This window comes from Podarcis liolepis (assembly GCF_965112155.1).
Source record: "Podarcis liolepis genome assembly, chromosome: 1".
Taxonomy (NCBI): domain Eukaryota; kingdom Metazoa; phylum Chordata; class Lepidosauria; order Squamata; family Lacertidae; genus Podarcis; species Podarcis liolepis.
Genome location: NC_139554.1, coordinates 86,296,119 through 86,310,843, shown reverse-complemented (window position 1 = coordinate 86,310,843; position 14,725 = coordinate 86,296,119). Strand labels below are relative to the sequence as shown.

The 14,725-nt window shown below is 43.5% G+C and overlaps 1 protein-coding gene and 1 long non-coding RNA gene across 5 annotated transcripts in view; one reads left to right on the top strand and one right to left on the bottom strand.

Moving 5' to 3' along the window:
* LOC310700938 (putative hydrolase PNKD) overlaps window positions 1–9,699 on the bottom strand; it is a 34,815-nt gene extending 25,116 nt beyond the window's left edge. Inside the window, exons 1-2 of one of the 4 annotated variants that reach the window (XM_083490894.1) lie at window positions 9,681–9,699; window positions 8,880–8,972 (exon numbers count right to left, since the gene is read on the bottom strand). In XM_083490894.1, coding sequence (XP_083347020.1) covers window positions 8,880–8,920 — 41 coding nt within the window. In that variant the 5' untranslated portion in view covers window positions 8,921–8,972; window positions 9,681–9,699. The other 3 variants (XM_083490893.1, XM_083490891.1, XM_083490895.1) reach the window with 3 other exon arrangements.
* LOC310701317 lies at window positions 4,042–12,783 on the top strand. The gene is made up of 2 exons (XR_014523000.1): window positions 4,042–4,257; window positions 12,521–12,783. It is a non-coding gene; the product is annotated as an uncharacterized lncRNA (long non-coding RNA).
* The last annotated feature ends 1,942 nt before the right edge of the window (window positions 12,784–14,725 follow it).

The window sequence follows — 14,725 nt, the reverse complement described above, 5'->3', positions numbered from 1 at the left end:
GGCTCAAGTTTTGGATTCAGAGTTATTTACATCAGCCCAAGGCACTCACTGTGCCTAACTTCAAAGACTCAAGAGTCCACACTACTAATAATATTTCAGGCTTTAATCATGGAAAGGGAGAAGGGGAAGAGTGGAAGAGAGAACTAGGAGGCCAGGGAGGGTAAAGGTAGGGGAGATACACAATGGCCTGCTGAGGAGGCTTGTTCAGACAATTCAGTTTTTCAGGTCATGGAGGCACAAGCAAAACATGCAGACTGGATGCCTTTCCTTCCTGCAGCAATGTTTTATAGAAACGGTGCCTTTCGGGCAACTTGGGGTGCTTCTGAATGAAGTGTTCACTGAACAGTCACCCTGTTTTTATGCAGGGAGGTTTTATGCAATGTTGGCTATTATAGTGAGCGTCCCTCGTGATTTGTTTGTGGGGAGGTTATATGGTGGTGTGTCAAAGTCAGTGCTATCCCACGCTTTCCAGGGAATTTTCTCGCCACATGCCTTATTGCAGGAAGTTAGATCTTTTGGGGAAGCCGATTTGTTGTGCAAGACCTTCCTATCAACTGTAATTGCACAATCCTAATTAGCTGGTATGTTGACTGAATCTCAACCAAAAATTGTGACAGTCTGGAAACCCCCGAGAAAACTTACCCCAGGCTTTTTCTATGTTTGCTTCATCTATAGATTTTTAGACTTTCCGCTGCACCAATTAAAAGTGAAAAGTTCACATTAAAATAAAACAAAAACTGCAGAAGTAAAAGTGACATCCTAAGTATACGTTCTACAAAGAAAGCTGGAAGGAACCCAGTCAGTCTTACTTTTGGTAAACAGATTTCAGACTGGGCTGCAAATTGTGCATCCGGGAGTGTATGAATATATTGTAAGGTGCCTAACACCTGCCTCCTTGTTTTAGCCATGTGATTTAGCCTTGTAAATAAATTCACATCTGGAATCCCACAGAAGAAAAGCACCTTAGGGTACTCTACTGTCACACCACTTCTTAAAACTATAATTTCCTAAGGCTGCTTCATATTAAAGTACTCAGTCAGGGTGCTTCATCAGAAGCATTTGCAACAAGTAGTTGGGCCCCCTAGTATAATAGCTGCAGACAACAAGATACAGTATTTGCAAAGCAGAGCATTGGTGGTTCAGATTAAAAAAACTATGCTATGGAGCAGAGTTGCAAAATCCAGAATGTTATCAACTACAAGGAAAGACTGATTTCCAGGGCTTTGTCAGGACTGAAACAAGGACACAAACCATCTGCAGTTGGATCCCTGGCTGTTTTAATTGTAACCTAAAAGCACCCAGAGGGCTGCAAATGTTTTGAACGGCCAGAGTAAGGGGCGAAAAGAGAGGACAGGACTTCTGCACTTTTAAGAGTTCTATAGAAGAGGAAAATTTCAGCAGGTGTAGAAGCTACAACGTGCTTACATTTCCTCTACTACACACAAAGGGATAGGAACTGTCCTCTCAAATCTGGCTACCCTACCCAAATTGGATTGCCTTATGAGGAACGGCTAAGGGAGCTGGGCATGTTTAGCCTGGAGAAGAGGAGGTTAAGGGGTGATATGATAGCCATGTTCAAATATATAAAAGGATGTCACATAGAGGAGGGAGAAAGGTTGCTTTCTGCTGCTCCAGAGAAGCAGACACGGAGCAATGGATCCAAACTACAAGAAAGAAGATTCCACCTAAACATTAGGAAGAACTTCCTGACAGTAAGAGCTGTTCGACAGTGGAATTTGCTGCCAAGGAGTGTGGTGGAGTCTCCTTCTTTGGAGGTCTTTAAGCAGAGGCTTGACAACCACATGTCAGGAGTGCTCTGATGGTGTTTCCTGCTTGGCAGGGGGTTGGACTCGATGGCCCTTGTGGTCTCTTCCAACTCTATGATTCTATTCTATGATTCTAAGTGGGATTTAACACTCCATCCCAGAACACTGATTTTCTCCAGTCTAAATTCCCCAGCCACCCTCACCCCCCACAAGTTGCAATCTGCTCCACAGCAGAAAACATGCAAATACCTGTCTATTTTCTTCTGTGGCATAAACATGATTGGGGAAACTTTGCTAAAGAGGAAAATGAAGAAAGGAAAAGCAACCATACAAATAAAAAATGATTCCTAAGGCTTTTTGAGGAACGCTTAACCCAGTGCTTCTTGATAAAACTGCTTGGGAAAACTTTTTTCCTCGGGGGTGTCATTCCTAGGACTTCTCACTGTTGTGAAGTGTACAGCAACATCTTCATCCCAAGCCTGCTCAGATAATACCAGGTGCCTAGAGTACTTCTATGCTTTCCCATCATGCAGCATATTTATAATTAAATTAAGTAGGCTTGAGTCACCAATCAAATGACAGCTCATTATTTGGCCGCAATCAAGAACATGCTTGTGTAAATAGTCACCTGTTGAATGACTGATTTGCTGGGGTGGAGAGGAATTGTATACCACTTTTACTGCCCTAAGCTGGCATCCAAGGCAGCTTAATAAAGCCTCCTAACGACACCAGTATAATCAAAAAGAAATAAATCAAGCAAGAGGTGAATTCCAAAAGCATGCCAGAAGACAAAGAGACCAATAAAAGGAGCAGTGACTCAGCAGTTGGCTGACCAACCCTAGCCCAAAAGAAAAACCAGAAGTAAAAGTTCAACAAGAACAATTTAATTGAGCAAAAGCCCCAGTAAACAAGATAGGCCTCACCTGGTTCTTAAACAAAGATGGCAAGGAGATCTCCTCTTGGAGGAAGTTCTACAAGTAAGGGGACAGTGACAAAAGTCTTTCCTCTAGTAGTTTAGTGACAAAACCACAGGGTCTCTTTATGACAGTCACAACCTTGAAAGATTATACAATGATCTTCTCATTGTACAATCGTAATAAACAAGCACCGTAACAAGCAATGGCACGCAAGTCTCCATGATCAGCTAGATCTACTATTTTCTGTGCCTATGCTTGGGAAATGATTTGGCGTGCTCCAATATCTTCTCTCCTATCATGCTGATAGGGTGATGGAGGCAGGGACTCTGCTGCAGAAACAGTAATAGGTCTTTGGCCCTATGCAACCCTCCTGGACCACTACACCACTGGTTCTCTCTAAAGTAAGGGGCATCCCAAGTAGGTTCACTGGTGATGATCTCAGCTGCTGGGCAGGTTCAGAAATGAGCAGGCATCTATTATAGTGGCTCAAGGCCAGGCTTTATTACACTGATCCCCAGTACTGAATAAGTCAGTTTGTGGGCCTGTGTGAACGTCTCTAGGACCACATGTGCACACACCCTCCTTTAAGAGCAGGCAGGCACAACCTGTCCTGCCACTCCATATAATTCATTGCATTAACGTGCAAGGCCAAGGCTTTCCAATCGGCATCTCTTTACAGCAGCAGGAGATTCTCAAATCCATCTGTCAGATACAGCGGTGTCTTTTTTTCCAGTTTGGGGAACATTCTGACTCTGTCTTAGTGCTGTGTTTCCCGGAATGAACCAAGTAGGGCTTCTTATCTGGCAATTTCCCAACACAAGCACCATATAGTTCAGCACTCTTTGTCATCGCTGAATAGAATGCTATGTTCTGAAAGGTCATGCCTTCTGCCTGATCATGTGGATAAACTAATTAGTATATGAAATGAAGAACTAGAACTGCCAGGCATTCAAGATTTGGCTGAAAATGAAAGCATTGCATTTGAGAAATTCATTAGCAGGGTTGTGCACAATTTCATCAAGGAAGCAAAAGATGATGCAAGTCTAGCTAACTTTAATGAAAACTTTTGAGTTAAATCTAATGAAATATTCATAATCATGTGACCTTCTCTTTTTTACTACAATCCTATACTGCCTGGGAGCAAACCTTCTTCCAAGGGGTTTATGTATGCTCTGTCTCTGGAATGCAACAGATTGGGTTTTTATTTTTAAATAAAATCAAGGTTGCATACACATTACCACTTACTCTGGCTCCAGTGATCCCCTCACCCCCCCCCCCAATGTAGGTTTTTGTTGGAAGAATGCCAAGATAAGTCCATCACAGTCTTAAACTCCCCTTAATACTTGTAGTATGAGTATTAATAACATTGCCCTGCCTTATAGCATCATAAAGATTACTAAGATACCATGAAGTGGTCAAAGGAAAAGTGATACAGTATATGCATCATTCCTACTATTATGATGTGAAAGCTGAGGGTATAATTGCTTAGGCAGCCAAAGCCACCCACACAAAATAGAGAAAGGCATCAGCCAGCTTGGAGGAACCTCAAGATTTGCATAAGTACAAATTTGCAGGTGAGGAATGAAGTGAATGGAAACCTAAACACCACCACCCCATACCGCAACATTTTGTTGCAGATCTCACTTATACTTCTGATAACTGATCACCCGGGCAGAGCATTACATTTCTAGATGCCTGTGGATTTATTTATTTTCTGAAGTACCTGCTACTTGCACACAAAAATGGTACCTTATCGTGAAAAGGGAAGAGCCACAGCTCAGTGGTAGAACATCTACTTTGCACGTACAGAAGACCCCGGGTTCATTCCAAGAAGGGCTGGGATAGGCTTCCTGTCTGAAACCCTGGAGAGCTGCTGCGAGTCTGTGTAGGCAATACTGAGCAATATGCACTTCTGGTCCGACTCTGTGTAAGGCAGTTTCCTATGTTTGTACGAGATATTTTGATTACAGGTCCAGGATTTTAACAAAGCCTTCACAATAACATTTAGCAGCTAGCTTCAGAGTTTTGATGCAACAACAAAGAATTAGGTGCATCAGTTCTGTGAGACATGCATATGTCACCACAGCACAATTCAAGTGTCCCTTAATGATAGCATCTTTTTTCTGGTTCACAAAAGGTACTTCACATTTACTTGAATCAGTACAGGAGGAGGTAGGAAGCCAGAAGCGAGAAAGTCCTTGCCTGGAATTAAATCTTCTTTCCAGAAGCATTCTGCCATCCCCATTCAGCCGATGGCATTCTCATATTCACAACGCCTTTTCCTTACATGTTCCAGGGCTGACCTCTGTTCCGTTACTACCGAGTCACACATCACCAACCCCTCAAACACTTTTAGTAAAATCATCTCCTTTGAGAGGGTGCCAAATTTGGATATGGATGAGGAAGTATCTAAGGGGAAGGGCTGTTGTTCAGTGGCAGAGCACATGCATTGCATGCAAACAGTCCCTGACACCAATCCCAGACTCTACCAAGCAGGGTGTGGAAGCACCTTCATCTGAAACACTGGGTAGCAGCTGCCAGCTGTAGACACCATTGAGATGGATGGGCCAACAGCCTTTGGCTCAGTTAAAAAATATGTCAGATATCTTAAAAGAATTCTGCATGGCTCTAAGACTCTGCTGCTTGCTTGCCACGATCCTCAAGTATCTTATTTTTCCTTCTTTTAATAATTTCGGGGGGGGGGGTTGTGACAAGAAATTTTCTGCACCGGGTACCACCTGACCTTGCTACGCCACTGCTCACAGTGCAAGAACCTTTTAGCACCGAGTAAAACCTCAGCACCTAGGACTTGCCGATCGTATGGTCGGCAGTTCGAATCCCCGCGGCGGAGTGCGCTCCCGTTGCTCAATCCCAGCGCCTGCCAACATAGCAGTTCGATAGCACCCTCGGGTGCAAGTAGATAAATAGGGACCACTTACTAGCGGGAAGGTAAACGGCGTTTCCGTGTGCGGCTCTGGCTCGCCAGAGTAGCTTCGTCACGCTGGCCACGTGACCCGGAAGTGTCTGCGGACAGCGCTGGCTCCCGGCCTCTAGCGTGAGATGAGCGCAGAACCCTAGCGTCTGGCAAGACTGGCCCATACGGGCAGGGGTACCTTTACCTTTTTACATCAGGGATGAAGAACCTGTGGCCTCCACATATTGCTGGACAACAACATCTGTCATCCCTTGAACGTCGCCATGCTGGGAGTTGGGAGTCCAACAACAATCAGAAGGAGCCAGGTTCTCCATCCTTGGTGTGCATTAGAAAATTGTGAAGAGAGGGGGACTCAACCAGCATATCTAAGCAGTGTAGGACTTGGAAGACCTACTATTAGATATAGGAAAAAGGAAAGCCTCTTTTTTCTGTGTTATAGTCATCTCACATGGTGGATGTTGCAAGCCTTTTCTTCTTTTTGTTTCTAAAAGCACATGGTTCTTTTCCTCAAGCAACCTAAAGAGTCTTTCCTTCTGCCTCTGGGCTCTCCCTTCCTACCTTTCTGGTTAATGTGCCACTTCCTCACCATCACCCCTCACCCTTTCTCTTCCTACAGACTGCAGTTTCTGGCCCATTCTATAATTCCATATTTGGCAGAATGGAAAGATTTGTAAACAATGAATACACACACACACAAACACAGGCAGAGCATTTCCAATAGCGAATGAATGGGAATCTCCAGAAGGTGCGGGATATGCATTCATGTCAAGCATTGTATGGGCCCAGAAAGCTACAGCCACTGTCATTCTCTTGTGAACAGCAGGGAGCTTTCTGGATATCATGCACATGTCAGATGTTGCAAACAGCTGACCATTCCCAAGAAAAGCAGGCAAAATGCAGCTGTGGCAGTGGAAGGCTCTGTTCATTTTTATCTACTAGGATGCAGAACAAAAGAAAAACTTCACGGTCCATTAAGTGTTCTATAGCAAGCTAAAGGTAAGTGATCAGAGCTTCGCAGAACTCAGACATTCTTTGGGAATCAAGGAAGGTGCCATTCCAAGTTGGACCACTGACCCATCTAGCTCAATTTTGTTTACGACGACTGCCAGCAGCTCTCCTGGGTTTTAGATGGGGGGACAACCCCAGACCTACCTGGAGCTACCAGGGATTGAACCTAAGAGCTTCTGAATGAAAAGCAGGTGCTCTACCACTGAGCTGTGGCTGTTCCCCAATCCCCAACATGCATAGATGCAACTGCTTCTGTCCACCCCCAAAGTAATCTTAGATGTAATCCCTGAAAACCAGTTATCCAAACTACTTATTGTTCCATTAAAAAAAAAAGTTTATTGCCAATGTAGCAGAAAGGAGGGGATGTCAGCTCATATTAGCAATAATCCATAATAATAATAATAATAATAATAATAATAATAATAATAATAATTTATTATTTATACCCCAGTCACTCTGGGCAGCTCCCAACAGATTATTCATAATAATAACAAAGCGATAAAACATCAATCATTAAAAACATCCCTAAACAGGGCTGACTTCAGATGTCTTCTAAAAGTCAGATCATTGTTTACAGTGGTACCTCAGGTTAAGTACTTAATTCGTTCTGGAGGTTCGTTCTTAACCTGAAACTGTTCTTAACCTGAAGCACCACTTTAGCTAATGGGGCCTCCTGCTGCTGCTGCCGCGCCACCGGAGCACGATTTCTGTTCTCATCCTGAAGCAAAGTTCAACCCCTGGCGTCACTAAGTAAGGCTCTGCTTTTTAAATAGTGCTCCAAGATTTACCTGCTAAACCCAGGTGCAAAAGATATACCTTAGGGAGATCTACAGTACACGTTTAAAGTACATACAGTGCACATTTGCAGCACATTATTTCCCCCAAAGAATATTGGAAACTATAGTTGCCGCATCACAAAGCTACAGTTCTCAACAGCTTTCAAACCCTTTACTAAAGTTCCCAGAATTCCTTGAGGGAAGTCATGCTATTTAAATGTGCATTGCATGTGCACATTTGGATCTGCCCCATTAGAATTAAAAAGGCCCCTCAGAGAACATTCTCAGCCAAAGCATTTGTTTTCTGTTCCAGAAGTGAACTCTGTTCACAGTCCTTTCACACACAAAGTCCACCCCTGGCTAGCTTTCTTCACTTCAGCAGTCCAATTTGGGTGGGAAAAACATTTTTGTTGTTGCTGCTATAGTCAATCTACTGCAAATCACAGAGATCTACCAGTAGATCTCAAATCTACCTTCCGCGCACTCTCACCAATTTCAATACAGTATATATTTCTGCAGGGCGATTTCTTAGTGCACACGTGCATGCATGCATATTAAGGCTCCGTAGATATTCCTCTGATGAAATGCATGCAACTGAAATCTCTCTCTTCCAAAACCAATTAATTTACCGGGTTCCAGAGAGGCAGGCACCGATCCACGCTTCTCCTACAGCCAATGCAAATACTCGTCGCCTCTCGACGGGACTTTTAACTCTAGTGCTTCAAAGCTTCTCTTCATCAGTGGCGTAGCGTGGGTTGTCAGCACCCGGGGCAAGGCAAGTAATTTGCGCCCCCTAACCCGTGGATTTGCGCCCCCTAACCCTAACCCCCAGATGTTGCGCCCGGTGCGGCCGGCCCCCCCTGCACCCCCCACGCTACGCCACTGCTCTTCATTAACCTCCCACAGAATCGCACAGGAAACTCCTTCACACACTACACTCTTATACCTGGGCTAATGGCACTTTGGTCCACGACTGTTCTATCTAGTCCCCCAAACCGACAGACGCCGCCCCGGATCCGTACAGCCCGGCTTCCCTTCGTACCAAAAGCAACCTGCCTTATCTTAAAAACCGCATAACTCTCGCTGCCCGTTAACATCGCCACCAAATCATACTGACATTCCACTTGCAAAATTCATCGTTATATCTAGGAGCGCGCGGCGCGCGCACGCACATACCAGCTCTTTCCCCCCGCCCCATCTTAACAGATCCTCTTCCCACTCCATTATAAAGCAAGATCTAAGCAGGCAAACAGATCCCCCCAACCCGATGCCCCCCCCCGCATGCAACCTTTGCTCTAGACATCTCCTCCTGCTACAATACAACCGTTAGGACCCCTTAAAAAAACACCAGGCCTCCCCCTAGTAACCTCGGCAAGACTTCCCCATTTGCAGCACCCGTCGGATCAGAGAAATGATCTCCTCGTCCTCGGATCAGAAGGATCCAGCCGCAGAGTCCTCTCCGGGTCTCCAAACTCACCCGATACGGAACAGGAGGGGACCCGCCAGAGCCATGGGCATTCGGGGAAAGCGCTGCCTGGCCGCGCACCGATGGAAAGCGCCGCTCAGGGCCCTGCAAGAAGAAGCGGCGAAGGTTGCAAGCAGCGCTCGGATCCGCAGCAGCCAGCCCAGCCAAGCCATGCTCTGCGGAGGGAGCGCGGCAAGCATCGGACCCGCCCCCCGCCCCTGCCTTTAAAACAGCCCTCCCACCTCCAGCGCCAAGCACGCAGCCGGGCCCGCCCCCTCGGAGCGCCGTCTGGCCCGGAGCCGGAGCCGCTTCCTGCGCGGCTTGGGATGCAGTGCCCCCTGAGGAATCTGGCCGTAAATGCCAGCGGTGGTACCCTAGCGGGACGCGTAGGGCACTGGTAAATGAAGAAGCCCAAGGCATCGGGATTTCAAAACAAAACATTTTTTCATTGGTTTCTAAACAAATACAAAAACAAGAACCATTAATTGCATTATGGTCATTTTAAAAGTATACTACTGTGTGTGTGTGTGTGTGTGTGTGTGTGTGTGTGTGTGTGTGTGTGTGTCTTTATAAATGTGTTGAGATAATAGTATTAGTCAGTGCTTTTTATCTAAAAAAATGCTTAGGGGTATTCTCATTTTGACTCAAGAAAATCACCATTTTTTAGTTCAAATCAAGAAAAATAAAGACAGAAAATGGACAAAAGTACAGAGATTCATAGTATGTTTAGGGGTATGTGTACCCCTGCATTTCCCCCCGAAAAAAGCATTGGTATTAGTATTAACAATAATTTTATTAAATTTATATACCAACCTTCAAGAATCACAGTATAAAAACGCAAAAATATGATGACAAATCTGGTTCATTTCCACAACAGCGAAACTGGATTAAGTAAACTTTTTTCTCTCCCTGTGTCTCTTTATAATCCTGCCCTATTACATCATAAATGTGCAGCCTTGACCTGCTTTCAACCTGTTGTTTTCTCCAGATGTATTGGGCCACTGCTCCCACCAATCACTGCCAGCGTGGCTTAATGGCCAAGAAAGATGGAAGCTGTGGTCAAACAAACTGGAGGACGTCAGGTTGGAGAATCCCTTCTTCCCCAAGATAACTGCAATATACCCGCAATTAAGAACACAGAACAGCTGTATCATAAAACAATGAAAAGTGCAGCCAAATCAGACAAGGCGTATAAAAACAGCTGATTATCTTTGAAAAGACAAGTTGAACCTACTGCCCCAGCCTCTTTAATGTCGGGGCTTTCCTCCCCTGTAAAGAAGTCAGTGGCATTTCCCTGGTGCACAAAGAGCAATGTAATATTTTCCTACAGTTCCCTGACTCCACACAAGTGTGTTTGTTTTAGTTTCGAAAGGCAGTGTGTGCACTGTGGCACCTACTGATTAGAGTCAATAGCATCAAATTTCCTTCTCATTTTTGAGCATGTAAAACAGAGTTTACCCAGTAAATACAATGCATTGATAACTTAGGCTGCAAGTCTATGCATACTTACCTGAGAGTTAAGCCCATTGAATAGAACAAACCTTACTTCTGAGTAAACAGGATTGCACTTGTTAGGACACTGCTTTCTGCTGCACCACTTCATTTTTAAAAAGAGATTTGTTGCTGTTTTTGCAAACACCTGTGAGTTTAATCATTGCACTAATTCTGAGTCACGGTGCACGTTTGCAGAACAGTAATGCCCTCTGAACGGTATTTACGCTAAAGTAAATATAGCTAGGTTTTTGAAGTCCTTTCCTTCCCAAGACTGTTGCATACATTATTGTTATTATTATTATTAATTTCATTTCCATACAGCTTTATATTTTTAAGAAAACAATCTCAAAGTGGTTTTCAACCTACGCTAAAGCATCAAACAAAACAATCCTGAGGAAAACATTACAGAAGAAAGTCAAATATAAAGTATACATTCAAAGCAACATAATTAACAGGAAACAAAAATATTATCTTAAAATTTTAAAATAAAGCATTGCAAAGGAGGTCAACCACAGAATGCACACTTAAAGCAGCAAAGTCAACAACAACAAAGTTATCATAAGCATTTCAAATGACAACATTACTAAAGGAAGCCAAATATAAAATGCACATTTAAAACAATGTATGTAGTCTACAGCCACATGTCTACTCTAAGGATGACCATGGACATAGTCGGGTTGGGCAGCTGCCCCCCTAAATCAAGTAAATAAAAAATACTTAACTAAAATAGAAATTGTAGAAAGATTTTGACATATTTTTCTGAGCATTTGGAGTCAAAAGAAATTAATTTAAAACAACTGTTGTTGAGACATCTACCGGTAATTCTTAATCTGCTAGATAGAGCCAGACAGAGGATGATGACAGGTGGGTGTCCTGCCCCCCCCCAACATAAATCCTGGCTACGCCCATGAGGACAACTACCATAACCAAGGGAAGCCATACTTACTTTGCCTATCCAAGTGTTGAAGCATATATTTACTTTCTGATGGAAGCCCTTAATGTACTTAATGCATAGCAATAATTAATCAATTTATGGACAGGGACAGCTCAGTTAGTAGACTTTATTTTTTAAAAAAACCAAACTCACCAAATGGCAGAGCATTGCTCTGGAGAGAAGAGTAACCTTGGGTGATTGTTGTTTTTTACCGGTATCTTTTTATTTTATTTTTAAGGTGCTGTATGCGCATTCATTCACTTGGGTATAACCATAGAGGCGAACTCAGCCTCTAAAGAATTGTTTGTGTATAAATTCAAGCATATATATATATATATATATATATATATATATATATATAGGATCACTAAATGCCATGAGCATGCCAAGAATTGAATGGTTTGCTACAATTATCTTGAACTTGATATTCATATGATTGTGGCATGCTTATCTATCCAATACTATTTTTCATATTATTTCATCATCCTGGAGATCACTGGATTATCTTTTTTCCTTTTCATTATTTATCTCTATCCATTAGTTCCTCTTACTTAGTCTTTCAGTACTACCAATAATATGTATGCTAATGATACCCAGTTGTTTCTACCTCCCCCCCCCCCCTTCCTTTGCTGATCTCTCACCTGTTTTGCATTTATCTCAATCTCCATGCTGCTGGCTCACAGCTCACTGGCTTAGAGACTGACCCCAGCCTTCCTAACTGGGTGCCCTCCACCTGTTTCTTCTGCAATTCTCATTAGCCCTACTCTGCAGAGTAAATAGGTCATGCTGGCTGGAGCTGATGAGTGTAGTCCTAATCAGGTGGAGAGGGCCAGGTTTGGAAAGGCTTTCATAGAAGACAGATCCTTTCAGATTCTTACAAAGTAGGCTGGGCAGAGGAAGGAGACGATATAAGCACAGAACGGGGACATCTCACCCTGCCTGATTGTAGGATTGACTCTCAGGCACATCTAAAAGCACTTCTTTGTTTGCTTATTGAGGAAAATGGCAAATCAAAAGAACCAGAATTACAGAAATTCTTTCAGGCATATTAAGAAATATCCCCCTCATTCCTTGACTGTTGTACTAGCCTGAGCCACCAGATGGAGCAGCAGTACAGTGGCAATAAAGTTTGTTTCTGTCTCCATGAATGAACAAACTGCGTACACACCATTTTTATTCATTTTTAATGCAACTTATACTGTTGGATTTGTTTTTTGTGATGCAGAATTTCCAGTGCCAACTGTGAGCAGAATTTGCTTCTACGAAGAAAACTCTGGGAGCTGAGTTGCTTCCTGGAAACTGTATCCTGACATCATTTGCTCAGAGCTCTCTGCAAAGGCGGGACTCGCCCGTATGCTGGTGTTCGCTGATATCTCAGGGAAGATGCACAAGGTCGAAATAAATATGCACAGAGCAGGAGGGAGTAGTCAGGCTTAATGAATGGTTTGCCCAATAAATACTTGCAAGCTTTTATGCTTATTCTCAAAAGATGCTTCTTCAAGATCACCTTCATCTGCGGCTCACATCCCATTTTTCAGCTTCATTTGCTTTCGTTCTATTTTGTTGTCGCCCTTATAATCTACTCTGTGCTCCCCTCCCCCCTTGGGAAGCCTGTCTGTTTCTATGGCAACACCAATATCATGAAGATGGTTTTAGAGTTTAGTGACAGCCGCACAAGACATCAGACAATTAAGGATCTCTAGTAGGGTTTGGCATTGCTGACACCTAGAACACTGCCTTTAAAGCTGTGCACAATATATTTAGAGCAGTGCAGTGCCTTAACTAGCGTGGTGCCTTTCTGCATCTCTGTAAATGAGTGAGGGACAAAACAGATAGATTCAACATTTGCTTCCTTAAACGTTTCATCACTCAGTTCCTTCTCTCCCCTCACCATTGCATACGCATACTCCAGGCCAACTCCATCCCTGCAATGACCCACATTCATCCTGACAGCTGCTCATAATCTTGACAGTGCCAGCTGAGCCCCGGCAATCTCATCTTTCTGTTTTCAGGAGGATGGAGTGAAGGAATGACACGCCATACATTTAAAGCACACAAGTTCCCCCCAAAGAGCCCTGGGAACAGTAGTTTGCTAAAGATGTAGTTCTGTCCGGGGTAAACTACAGTTTGCAGAATTCTTTGTGCTTGAAATGTATGGCCTGCATGCAACTTCAGTATGGGAATCTGTCATGTGCATCTGTTTGAAGCTGGGGGAGGGGTTGAGGAATGCAGTCTTTTGCCCTGTCTCTTGCAAGTTACTTCTGGGTAGATGTATCTAGGATTGCCCTTACTGAGTGGTGTTGAGCAGAGTAGACCCATTCATAGCTGTCAACTTTCCCCCTTTTTTAAGGGAAATCCTATTTGGAATAAGGGAATTTCCCTTTAAAAAAGGGAAACGTTGACAGTTAATAAATAGGCACTTAATAAATAGGTCCATTCATTTCAGTGGGTCTGCTCTGAATAAAATGTAGCTGAATACCCTAAATCAACAAAAGAGCTATCATTTTACTGAAAGCTTAGAGCTTCTTCCTCCCTCATTTAACTAAGGTGCCTCCAGGCATGTGCTTAACTTGCAGTGTTGGTAATAATCCAATCTTGCCTGAAGGCAGAGAGGACATGGTTGAACTGACTGTACGTAGTTAGATTTTTGCTTTGGGACATAGTGGACACAACATAAAGAATAAAAGATGGAGAGACAGAAAGGAAAGGAAAGTACAGGTATGGAAAAAAGGAGACTGAATATATAAAGATGGATGTAGAAATGTCCATGTGAGGATGCAGCGTCTGATGTTTCAGGACAACTTTCTCCCACCAACTGCATCTAAAGTAACTTAACGAACAGTATGTATAACAACCAGCTGTTTATATATATTAACTATCTGTGTAATGCTAGAAGTATCCTCCAGCTGTACCATTTTTTAAAATAGGATACTAGTTCTCTTGCGTTGGCCCTAATAACTTTCCATTCATAAGGATGAACTGAAATTCTGAAAAAGTTTACAATACTGGATTAGGTAAATGGTAAAGGTAAAGGACCCCTGGACTGTTGTCCAGTAAAACACGATTATGGGGTTGCAGCGCTCATTTCTCAGGCCAAGGGAGCTGGCATTTGTCCACAGACAGCTTTCCGGGTCATGTGGCCAGCATGACTAAATCACTTCTGGCACGACAAGACACCATGACGAGTGCCAGAGTGCAGAGAAACGCCATTTACCTTCCCACCGTAGCTGTATCCATTTATCTACTTGCACTGGCATGCTTTCGAACTGCTAGGTTTGCAGAAGCTGGAACAGAGCAACAGGAGCTCACCCCATTGTATGGATTTGAACCACCGACCTTTGCATCAGCAAGCCCAAGGGGCTCCCCTAAAATACTGGGTTAGCATTGAATAATGTTGCAAGAAAAGCCAGATTTGTTAACCATTAAAAAA